This window comes from Folsomia candida, unplaced genomic scaffold (genome assembly GCF_002217175.1).
Source record: "Folsomia candida strain VU population unplaced genomic scaffold, ASM221717v1 Fcan01_Sc004, whole genome shotgun sequence".
NCBI classification, from domain to species: domain Eukaryota; kingdom Metazoa; phylum Arthropoda; class Collembola; order Entomobryomorpha; family Isotomidae; genus Folsomia; species Folsomia candida.
Genome location: NW_019091196.1, coordinates 8,190,720 through 8,202,735, shown reverse-complemented (window position 1 = coordinate 8,202,735; position 12,016 = coordinate 8,190,720). Strand labels below are relative to the sequence as shown.

The following is a 12,016-nucleotide window of genomic DNA, read 5'->3' as shown; positions in this document are numbered from 1 at the left end:
CCTAGGGTCACTCAAGATGAAAATTTTTCCAACTTGAACCCATTTTTATCTATTAGGAGCCATTAGCAACCTCTGTACCAAATTTCAGCTTTCTACGACAATTTTGAAATTTGGTGCACAAGACCCCACCCACTCCGATGACCCCCACTGGTCAACCACTTGACCGATTTGGCCCATCTTCGAACTCGTTTCCTAACTTTGTCCAATATACATGTGGTAAAAATTTCAAGTCAATCGGTCAACTCGTTCGAGAGTTGTCGAAAGACAGACGGACAGACGGACAGACGGACATGACAATTACATAAGCCCTGGTTCGGGCTAAAAAGTTGACAATTTACTGTGACGTTGTACTCTCGAGATTTAACTTGCTGATCCCCATCAAATCACTCTATTTTGACATGACGGGTGGCAAGTGTCACTTGGGTGTCAATCCAATTTCGGATATTTCCGGTGTTTTGCTGATTCAGTTTAATAACCCTTTTCTTTCTGAGTTTGTCGGAAGTTCAACATTGGGTACTATTTACATACTACCACTACTAATGATCATATGTAAATATAGGCGAAATTGTTCTCGTCACGCGTGCATAAACACAGATATCTTTGTGTTATCAGTATGTACATATAACGGACCAATATGATAAGATAATTCTGAATCATCACTGACGTCTGTCATACCGAGAGCAGGTGTAAATAGGAACTGCATAATATACAATTATCCAGGAAATATTATTTTCTTACACTTTTCCGCACAAGAAATTTAGAGATTTTACTTTGCTAATATTTTGGCGGGTAGGAGTTCCATCACCGCAAATTAAATAAATGCAATCGTGCTCGCTCGTACCGTGGACCTGATTTTGAGAAATATTCGACCGTCAGACCGATTGCGATTACAATTCCATCAAATAATGAAAACACATCTCGTAAAGAAATTCGTTTTACTTTTTGCAATAATTTCTATACTTTATATAGTTCTGATAGAATTGAAACTAGGTCCAGTTGTTCGAATTACTAGTTTCTCCTATTTTAACAATGTTTCTCCAATTATTACAAAATCGGATCTGGTTGACCTGGATAGAACAGCAGAGCCACCCGAGATTTTCAAGAGAGATGACCTCTGGAGATTATCAAATAACAGCTACAGGGGGGATGATCCTGACAGATGGATATTCCAACGACAATGGGCAATTAACGTTTCTCGGTCTGAATATATGAAATCAATCAAGAAAAAGGTGGTCAATAAAAAAATCATCATTTAATTATAATCAATAATAATCATAATTTCACGTCATCTTTGTACCTGCAGAAGCGAATTTTGGTCGACGGACTTTTTAACTTGGATGATGAAGAACGGTTGCTTCCTTGCGATGAGGATGGCGTTAATTTTTCCCAATTTTGCCAACTTGTCGAAGATAACCCTCTGTCGTCCTATGTAAACTTTGACGAGTTTGATGCTGTTCTAAGCAGAAGGGATTGGACTTACCAGTTTTACGAAGGAAAAATTCCTCCACGTCTACTTTCCTTCTTTCACATTCAAGTGACCCTCTTTACTTATCAAAATATTGCTGAATATTACTACGCAGATATTCTTGACATGTAATAAATCTTGTAATAAATAGGAATCTCCATACACCCTTCATCAGGGTGATTTTCGCCCTAACAATCCAATATTGGCATCCTACTGGAGAGGATCTGATATAGAAGCGCCATACTACAAGTGGATTCCTTCCACTAATAATCCCTCCAGTAATATAAAGTTTACAAAAAGTATTGCCTCCAAAATCAATATTGTGCTTTAGTTAATTATTACTTATTTTATGATATTCAGCCCCAGAGAAGAATTATGCTCAAGATAAGTACAAATTCGCAGCAATCGTGGTCTCTCACTGTCCCACGTATAACGACCGACTTCGCTACGTTTACCAATTGCAGAACTATATCCCAGTCGATATTTACGGAAGATGTGGACCATTAAAGTGCGGACAAACATGCTTCGAAAATATTAGCAGAGATTACAAGTTTTATCTCGCATTTGAAAACGCCAACTGTAGAGACTACATTACAGAAAAGTTATTTCTTAATGCTCTCGGGTACGCAGAAATTGGATTAAAAATATTATTTTTAAAAATACTAATTCAACAATTTTTAGGAACGATATTATTCCAATTGTGTTGGGGGCTCATCGTGACGATTATAAATATGCAGGTTCATTCCATACATTAAATTTCGAAAAGCAGTGAGAGTGACCTGATAACCAATATTTTACAGCACCACCAAATTCCTACATCCATGTAGAAGACTTTCCCTCGGTGAAAGAGCTTGCCGACTATCTCACCCTCCTCGACCAAAATGACGATCTTTACAACTCTTACTTCAAATGGAAAGGGACTGGGCATATCGTAAAGTAATTTTTCTATCCAAAATTGAAATCACTAATTTTTCGAACCAAAAAATTTAATCCTTATGTTCTAACCAAATTTAAAAGCTTCTTATAATTTCGCTATTAACATTTTTTAAGGGGACATCACGACCTCTTCTGCCGGGTTTGCGCTTTTCTTCACTATGCCGACTTTCACCCACCACCCCCACTGCAAGATCACTGGCCGAAAAATCCATACAATTGGTTGCAAGTGAATCCCTGCTTAAAACCGGGGGAACATTTCTGGGAGTAGAAGACTGGAAGCAGAAGACTAATTTAATTTGTAAACTCGGTCAAACAAAGGAAATAAATAGTCAAACAGCCAAAACGGCACCTATATTTTGGTCCTAAATCAACATACTCCCAAGAAGATTTTTTTTTCTTCAGCCTGTGAGCTGTCTGGTTAATTGTTTACAAGACTAAAACTCTCTACCCTCAGTTTTTTTACAGATTCGGATTGTTGGCATTCTGATTTATTTGCGATTGACGATCCCAGTTCATGAAGCTTGAAGGGGAATCCCCATTTATCTTTGTTTTTTTACAGTTTCATGAATCTCCTCAGTTCTATTTTTGCTTAACTTTTATAACCGTTTTATGCCGTCTGAGAATTAAACTGGGCATGATGCAAAACCCTGATTTTCCGCACTTGTTAAATAATAAGCCTGTGTGGATTCAGTGAAAAAATGAAACTTAATCCCACACACTCTTCATTTCAAAGTTGGAGAGGAATTGAATACAAATTAAACCACATTTTTCAGATTTCTTTCCTCCTGTGTAAAAAAAGATCCATGAAATCTCGGATAACAATCCCTTGTTAATTTAATAATTTCACTAACGAATTGGATTCCACAGTCAATTAATTAAGGAGGATTTTCTTGTCCCATTTTTTTTATTCCTTATTGTCACCCTAAAAAAAGTCCACCTAAATACAATACTAATATCCGTTATAATTAAGACGTTCCTATTTAGTTAAGGTACAGGAATGTTGCTACCAATTCTTCTTCTGGTGTTTCACTTTTTCTGCAAAACTCATACTTTGCAAGACGCTCTACTGTGAGGAATTCGCATTTGCATAGCATTCTCGTTGAGAGTTGTTGGACGTAGTTAAAAAGGGGAATAAATCTGAGGAAGCCAACATTTTAAGTTTCTTTAACCGATTTTATTTACTCGGTGAGTGACGTGTGTTAAACAACTCGACTCAATCTCCTAACTAAAACCGAAGACCGACCGACACACAAAAACAGTGTACGTCTGACTGGGTTTGTTTTAAAATCAGTAAAATCAGCAGCCTTCAGTCAGTTCAGTTCACCGACGTCGACGACGACGACGACGACTCCGAGGATGATGATGTCGACGAGGCAAAATGAGTTTCAAGGATGATATTGATGCTGCTGTTTTAGGATAAAGTCGTCCCGTAATAATAATGGAAAATGGGGATAATGGGACGCTTTTATGAACCGTTGAGACGTTTCAATCGACTCATCACGTCACGTATTGACTCTTCGTGTCATTCATTACCAGAGAGGTACATGTCAAACTGGGAAATAACTCGTTTCTTGCTCCATAAAACCAAAGTGAGCAGAATCACTTCGTAGAGCAAGCTATTTATACGTATTAGGCTTTCCAAAACTGATTTGGTTTTGCAAAAATTACGAAAAAATGCACACTAAAACTTTTTTCTTAAAGGAATTTCCCCTCCAGGACTCCATTACCAGAGAAAGAAACCCTGCGAATAAAACAATTCTTCCATGTGTATGTACGTGTCAAAGTGGATAAATTAAAAGAATTTCTCATCCTGTCGTCAGTATTTGGTTTGTAAATTCCTCTTCATCGACTTCATCTTTCATCGGATAAAAAAAGAATCTCATCTTCTTCACTTATCTTATCATCAAGCAATGTCATCTGATCATATCATATGGCAAGGGAGCATGTAAATAAATACCGTTATATGTACTGATGACGAAGTCGGTGACATTTCTCTTTTTCAGTCTCATGTTCCCTTTTAATTGCTAGTTTTTTTTCATAATAAGCATTTTCAGAATATTATTTCCAACTTTTTGCCAACTACAGCATCCTGTGCTGACAAAGTCATTCCAGGAAATCAGTTTCCGGTTGATTCTCATCGTCACCAAAATTCCCTGTTACCAGGATTCGGGTATTGTCTTGGCACGATGGGTACACGCAGACGCCTTATGAGGCTACTTGTACCACAAAATCAGTCACAAAATCTCAATCTCATACGTATGACAATGATTATTATCACTATTTTTCTTATGAAGCCTATTGTGTTGTATGTACCACAAATACGAAATGACACTCCCAATTTCAAACACAGTCCACCCACCCAACCACAAACTTCCCTCTTACGCAAACTTACCCTCTTCCTGCTGCCTGATGCACTCTGAGGGTTTATTTATTATCGTAATAAACACATCTGGATGTCTCAGTGAAATTCAATAGTCCGTGAGAGAGCTTGTTTCTTACACCATGCGAAAAACTGAGACTACATGGAACGAAGAAAGACAAGGCTGGATGAGTCGTACTTAATAAATATATAAGAGGACAAAGTGATAAAGTTGTTTGTAACCGAAGAAGAAGAGTAGGAATTGAAAAACTGGGTAAACAAGATGTAAAAAATTGTGACTAGATTGATGAGATGAAAGTCGCGATGAGAAAAAAATAGCCACCGACCGACTCAGCAAGAAAATGTTCTTTACTGCAAAATAGATTCAACCGTGAAATGGTTACTTGGACTTGTTTATTGTGGCCTGAAACGAAATTAAACTTGAGAAACCGTCCATGCAAATCGCAATATTTATGTGAAAGCGTTCGGTAAGAAAATATTGGAGATGTTTTACATGCCATGCTTTTAAAGCCGCTTTATTTATAGTTTTGCTTGGTTATTAATTTTTAGAGGTTTGTGATGAATCTCGGATAGAATTAGGCTGCAGCGGCTGGTGCCCCGGAGAAGTCTGTAAAATAATTTAAGTTAAATGAAATTATGGGCTTGGTTTTGCGGTGTAGATTGTTAATACTTACTGTAATCGTAGCTTGGGTCGTAATACGCTCCGGAATTGTAGTTGTAGTTGGGGTCATAATTGTAGTTATAGGATGGATCGTAGCTTCCTCCGTAGTTGTATGATGGATCGTAGTTGTAGTTGTAATTGGAGTCATAATTGTAGTTATAGGATGAATCGTAGTTGTAGTTGTAGTTGGGGTCATAATTGTAGTTGTAGGATGGATCGTAGTTGTAGTTGTAGTTGGGGTCATAATTGTAGTTGTAGGATGAATCGTAGTTGTAGTTGTAGTTGGGATCGTAGCTTCCTCCGTAGTTGTAGGATGGATCGTAGTTGTAGTTGTAGTTGGGGTCATAATTGTAGTAATAGTATGGATCATAGTTGTAGTTGTAGTTGGGATCGTAGCTTCCTCCGTAGTTGTAGGATGGATCGTAGTTGTAATTGTAGTTGGGGTCATAATTGTAGTTGTAGGATGGATCGTAGTTGTAGTTGGGGTCATAATTGTAGTTGTAGGATGAATCATAGTTGTAGTTTGGATCGTAGTTTCCTCCGTAGTTATAGGATGGATCGTAGTTGTAGCTATAATTGGGGTCGTAATTGTAGTTGTAGTTGGGATCGTAATTGTAGTTGTAGTTGGGATCGTAGTTTACTCCGTAGTTGTAGTTGGAGTCATAATTGTAGGATGGATCGTATTGACCCCCGTAGTTGTAGGATGGATCATATTGACCCCCGTAGTTGTAAGATGGATCGTAGTTCACTCCGTAGTTGTAGTTGGAGTCATAATTATAGTTGTAGGATGAATCATATTGCCCCTTGTAATTATAAGAAGCATCATAATTGTAGTAGTTATCGTATGGGGCACTAGTAGTACTTTGGATGTTATAATTGTAATTTGAATCGAATGGATTTTTAGTAGTGCTCTTGCTGTTGTAGTTGTAATTCTGATCTTTAGGCTTTTGTGTCGTTGTTTGAAGCAGAGGTTTCAAACTGTTCAAATAGGGTTTCAAGCTCGCTGCAAATTGTAATCAAATCAGAAGACTTTGTTAATTTCTTATACAAAACTTATACCCAAACGATAGTCTTGCACTTACCCAAAAAATCCCCAAAGTTAATCCGCTCTTCCTTTGTGGGAACTTTCGCCAAAACGCTGGCCGCGCAAACGACCACAATTAAAGCGGTGACCTTCATGTTGCAAATTCTGTGCAGATATTAACTGCGCAAAACACTGACATTTCTATTAACCCAAATCTCATCTTAAATAGATAACGAACAAAAGTGACCACAAACCAAATTCCAGCCTTTTCATTTTTGAATTTGCAGAAATTTTTGTACAAAAGCTTTTACTGATCAAATACTTGGCATATGTAATCCATTATCAAATTAAATCTGAGTCTCATCCGTTTCACGGTGTACTTAAGCATACACACGTGGAGACCACAACCTCTGTCACCTTTCATTGTCACTTAACACCTAAGCAAGCATACTGAGAATTGCGATGCGAATTGGAAAAATCTCAATTTAGCAGCCCAAAAAAACACCAACGACTCGGGTAGTTACTGCTTTTACATTCATTCATTTGCGCATATAGCTTGTCGATTACTTGTCCCGTTCGTTGTTATGTTCCTCCGAACCACCTGAATCAATCTTTGCAAACACAATCTTTTAATAAGAAATATGTGCACTTTGCCAACAAAACTACCCTGTTTTTCGTCCATCCATCCATCCTCCTCCACCATTCCAATTTGGCTAATTGATTGATGAAATGACGCCCAGATTTGCGCAACTTGCATAATAAATAATGACTGCTGACGCAGATTCAGCCAAAGCGTCCGTATTATGCGAGGTGGACAAAAGGGATCCTTTTGGAAAGGAGCAAGTCATGTGTGCTGCGAGGGGGTGGATCTTTCTTCCGGATTTTGCGGTGGGATTGACAAGAAGATAAAGTAGTCGAGGGGATATATAAGTAGTTCTAAAAAGTTGTCATCTTATTGAGACGATGATGGTGCATGGATTCATCTCTGGCAACGGTCTCGGGGCAATTCCTCGCTCTTTCTTTCGCCCTTTGGAAATCCGATATCCGAGTTCCGCTTCACAAACCAAGATTTAATGAGCTTCTCCGCTGCACTAATGAGGTCACAAGTCAACCTCCTCCTCCTCTATATCTAACCGCGGATTGTTTGATCCCTTTATTGCCCAGTGGGGGAACTCTTGTCTTTAACTGGTGCAGGCTGTATTTATTAGGCAAAGTTGTGTATAGCTGGGTACGAGTAAAATCTCTAAAAACGGTGCAAAATATAAGTAGCTCTCGAGGGAACATCATCATTATAATTATTCCAACTTGTGCTTATACTTATTAAAATGCGTGGGAAGGAATTATACCAATTCCACACAGCAGAGAGAGTCGTGCGGAGGGAGAAAAAGAGAAAAAAAGATCCCTTTTACTTTACAAGATTTATTTCCAAGAAATTGTGGTATAATTGAAAAAAGAGACTGTACATGGCTGTCAGTGGGGTAAATAATTAGCAGAATGTGAACCCTTCCCTGGGCCAACATTCATTTCAGAATAAGTCAGTTTGACTTTTTCTCTAAGTTTGTCGTCCTTGTCGTCTCATCTCATTGCACACAAACCGTAAAGTAAGTACGTCCGAGTGAGACAGTAAAAGCACTGATATGCACGTAATAAGAAGAGAATGGAATTTGGTCGTCTCTCTAAAACTTTAGTTTCAATGAAGTCCTTTGTTTCGTCTCGTTTCTTCTTCCTCCTCCTACGCGAAAAGGCAAAGTTTGTGACGTGAGTGATGCTGAGAGACAAAAGTCGTGAAAAATGAAGTACTCCAAAATTTTAAAGGTTTTCAAACTGCAGAATAAAAGTCAACGTCTGACATTTATTTCCAGTCCTGGGTTTATTTTATACCGGGTTTATTCGTTACATACAAAAAATAGGCATAATATCTATGTACTTTTTAACCGAAGTTTTGTATTTACTTGTGTACGTTATGCATAAATATGTATGTGGTGGATTATCTGGTTCTTATTCTTGAGGACTTATCACACTTATTACAAAAAGACCACAATATTTAGTTAATATTTAAGTATTACAGGAAATTTTCGAAAATTCTGAACAAATAAATTCTTAAGGCACGTTAGAAAGATTCTTTTTGTTCTTCACAGACAGTTGAGTTAATTCACATGCATTTTGTTTACATAATTTATACTATTATTGACATGAGAGAAATACTGACACGATAAAAGTGATGGGTATTTTGTGTGTGTGTATGAATGTTGTAAAAATTGCTATACTTTATAAATAATGTATACGACTAGCTACATATGTAAATTATTTGAATGTAATCAACTAATTTAAAAACTAATGAATGATAAAACATGGATAATATTTGTAGAAATATAACTTTGGTCAATCAAAATTTATGGTGTTGTTTTCATGGATGGAAAGAATTGAAGAGAATTGTGTCACTTTCACTTAGTTTTTCATTAGAGGGGGGAGAGGGGGGGTAATTATTATACTTTCCAGGCCCCCTCCATCCGCCAAACGCTGAAGGCATAGCTGAACCTTTCATTCGTCACGAAGGAATTATTTGCTAGTTTGGTCTCCAAAACTTCTTCGTCGCATTGTAAAGCCTGTCATGGAAAAAAAAGATATGAGAAATTTTAGACGTTATATTTTTTTAGTCCGGCAGGTAATATTCAAGAATTTTTAGACATATGTGAGTGTGCCAAAGTTTAAAGTTGTAAATGAATTAGTTAGTCAGTTAGTTAGTCCTCTGTTGTTTGGTTGGTTGGGACAAAGAGGAGAGGAGAGATTAAGTCGGAAATTGAAATTGTGATTAGCAAGTAAGATAAAGAAAGATACAGATTAGGCCGGAGAGCAATTTACGATTAGAATTTTAATTGGATAATAAATATTTCAACGACTTCCATACAAAACCAAACCACCCGGACATGAATGTCTGTTACATATGTGTGCATATGTACATATGTACATGCCACCAGCACTGTTATTATAGTCATGGAACATGAATTCTGTCGTCCGATTTATGGCCCCACTTCTACTTCCATTAAGACACATCTTTGCTAAATTAAAGTATCATTTGTTCCGAGGAAATTGCTTAGTGAGACTTATCCAATCTTTCAAGTCTACTTGAGTAAAAAAAAGTGTTCTAAACTCCAACGTGAGACTAATTTTGCATACAGTACAGATTTGATGTCTGGTTAACAAGATAGACGGGAATGTGCATAGGATGTTCACTTTCGACGGGAAAAGGTCAAAATTTTGAAAACTTGCCGGAGTGCATGATATGAATGTATTTAGAATCGACCATTTAATCGAAAAGCTGGGGTGATTTTTTCGATGTAAAAGTTGTGATTGTCTCCAATTTTGATTTCGAATAAATAAAGAAGTCTAAATCGATAAAAATAAGCATAGATTTTGAAAAAAGTACATTTACTTTTTTAAAACTAATTTGTTAAAAAGAAAATTATCGTTGGGTTAATCGTTTTGACAGCTTTTAATACACTACGGATTACGCATTTATACATAATCCTATATGACAGCCGCTCATCCTTATCCCAGATTTTGACCATTTTCAGTCGAAAAATAACACCGTGATATGTGTGTTAAATGTATAAACTGTTAAATAAAGTGGTGAAATAAACAAGATGAAAATGCTAAGGACGCCTGTACCTCATAATTTAGTAATTTTTCCTCTCCTTGTATGCGTGCGAATGGTCATTAAGCCGCCCGATGAACAACAAAGCGTGGGTTACACAGCAATAAAAAGCTATTAGTCCACTACACAAGTTGACATTAAGAAAAGTCGGAATAACAAACCCAACAAAGGAAGGCAATATAATTGCTGGCCAGCTTCAAAGTCTGGATTTTCGATAACTTATCGGAAGGAAGGGTCGGAATTATTTTCCGCAGGGAGGAAAACGCCTCGTTCAGGGATTGTGTCCTTTGTCGTTCTCGTACATTTGCCATGACTCGCTGCCCCACCGGTTGAGGAGAAAGAGAACAAATTGAAATTATTAAATTATTTTCAAAATTAATCAACCGTAATGAATTGATAAGGGTACAGGACAAATGGGGCAATATGAGAATGTCTCAAAACTACTTTCACTCACGTTAACAGGATTCCTTTAATAAAACTACCTAATCAAAGTGCTCACCTGGTTTTGCAAGTCCTCAAACGACACAGTGGCCGCCTTTCTCCTGACTTTGTGCTTCTTCCTGTTGTTCTCAATTCCTCCATCGTCCGATAATTCTAACAGATTTTGATTCTTCCTTTTCCTCCCTTTTCTTCCCCCACCTTTGTTGCCTCCTTTCCCCTTTCGAGGAGGGGCGGTTGTTGTTGACACTGGTAGAATATTGGTTGTAATAGCCGTCGTAGGAATATTGGTGGACGTGTCCATCGTGTTATTATTGTTGGGGGGTGAGTAGTGCTGCTGCTGCTGCCCCATGATGACATCTTCCTCCTCCGCCGGTGATAAGGCTGAAGAACTGATAAGCGATTGTTGAGACAGAGTGTCTTCTTCTTCTTCCGACAATGAGAGGGAGGAGGTCTGATGGTGATGAGGGGTATTCTGCAGATGACCATTTATTTCCCCTCCTCCTCCTCCCCCATCGCCAAAGTGACCATTTGTCGTTGTGGAGAAAGAGAACTGTGGATTGTTGTGGTGGTGGTGGTGGAAGGAGGGGTGGTTATTATTGTTGTTGTGGTGGTAATACCCGGTGTGTTCAGATTCTGGAGAATGTGAGGCGGGGGAATAAGAGTCCAATTCGGATTTTATGAGAATGTCACTATACATCGGGGGCGTGGTGACGCCTCCTCCCGTTGTCGTATATCCACCCCCACCCCCACGGGTATTCCCCATACTCACCAGATTTGCATAGGTTGATGACACGTCACCCCCACTAACACTGAGCACGACAGAATTCATGTAATCCCCCATTACAATTTAGATATTTTCAAGTTTCTCAGATTTGCTAACTTTTTTGCACTCAAATCGAGATTAGTCGCTTCGTACAGTTTCTCTCAAATTGTCTGATTTATTATGTCGTCTGCTTGGCGCATGTGAATGCAATGATTCTTCCTCCACTAAATCCCCCACCTGGTCTTGTCGCTTAAGTAAATGATGCCAGTGTACTGCCTGACTTTGCAGGATTTCGGATTTTTTGGAAGGTTACAAGCTCTTATGAGTACCGAGAACATGAGTGCTGATGTCCCAACTGATAAATTGACTTTGATTCTGGCCTGTGACGATGCCACTCAACTCCACGAATAAGACTGGTTCAAAGCCAAGGAGAAGAAATTTAGGGACAACTTAAATATTTAACGACTTGTTTTTACCACACTTTTTTTACACAATCAAAATAAAATATTAATTGTCTGCATTTATCAAGTTATGTATACAAATCCAACTTAATCCGTTTTATTATCCGCCAACGAGACGACTAAGATAAGATTTCATGCTTCCAATCTTGGAAGAAAATCAGGCACGACGTGGACGGATGCAAGCTTCCGAGTGAACTAAAAGTTCTGTACATTTTAAAATGGTTTGACTT

The 12,016-nt window shown here is 38.1% G+C and overlaps 3 protein-coding genes across 5 annotated transcripts; 1 reads left to right on the top strand and 2 right to left on the bottom strand.

Annotated features, from left to right (window-relative positions):
• Positions 1–323: 323 nt before the first annotated feature.
• On the top strand, positions 324–2,753 carry LOC110849065 (glycoprotein 3-alpha-L-fucosyltransferase A). 2 transcript variants are annotated; one of them, XM_035851577.1, is made up of 8 exons: positions 324–920; positions 1,076–1,229; positions 1,304–1,534; positions 1,617–1,743; positions 1,826–2,087; positions 2,147–2,202; positions 2,266–2,401; positions 2,516–2,753. In XM_035851577.1, the coding sequence occupies exons 2-8, from the start codon at positions 1,209–1,211 to the stop codon at positions 2,667–2,669; spliced, it is 987 nt and encodes a 328-aa protein (XP_035707470.1). In that variant the 5' UTR covers positions 324–920; positions 1,076–1,208; the 3' UTR covers positions 2,670–2,753. The 2 variants fall into 2 exon arrangements, with proteins under 2 accessions (XP_035707470.1, XP_035707469.1); XM_035851576.1 differs by having other exon boundaries at positions 324–1,229.
• Positions 2,754–5,259: 2,506 nt separating this feature from the next.
• LOC110848480 (probable serine/threonine-protein kinase clkA) lies at positions 5,260–6,681 on the bottom strand. Its single transcript, XM_022095709.2, has 3 exons — positions 6,525–6,681; positions 5,456–6,445; positions 5,260–5,388 (listed from the first exon to the last, which is right to left on the bottom strand). The coding sequence occupies exons 1-3, from the start codon at positions 6,619–6,621 to the stop codon at positions 5,357–5,359; spliced, it is 1,119 nt and encodes a 372-aa protein (XP_021951401.1). The 5' UTR covers positions 6,622–6,681; the 3' UTR covers positions 5,260–5,356.
• Positions 6,682–8,291: 1,610 nt separating this feature from the next.
• On the bottom strand, positions 8,292–12,016 carry LOC110848938 (twist-related protein 1). Of its 2 annotated transcripts, none has more exons than XM_035851337.1 (3): positions 10,622–12,016; positions 10,283–10,448; positions 8,292–9,072 (listed from the first exon to the last, which is right to left on the bottom strand). In XM_035851337.1, exons 1-3 carry the CDS (start codon positions 11,401–11,403, stop codon positions 8,953–8,955), a joined length of 1,068 nt encoding a protein of 355 aa, XP_035707230.1. In that variant the 5' UTR covers positions 11,404–12,016; the 3' UTR covers positions 8,292–8,952. The 2 variants fall into 2 exon arrangements, with proteins under 2 accessions (XP_035707230.1, XP_021951992.1); XM_022096300.2 differs by having other exon boundaries at positions 10,283–10,438; positions 10,621–12,015.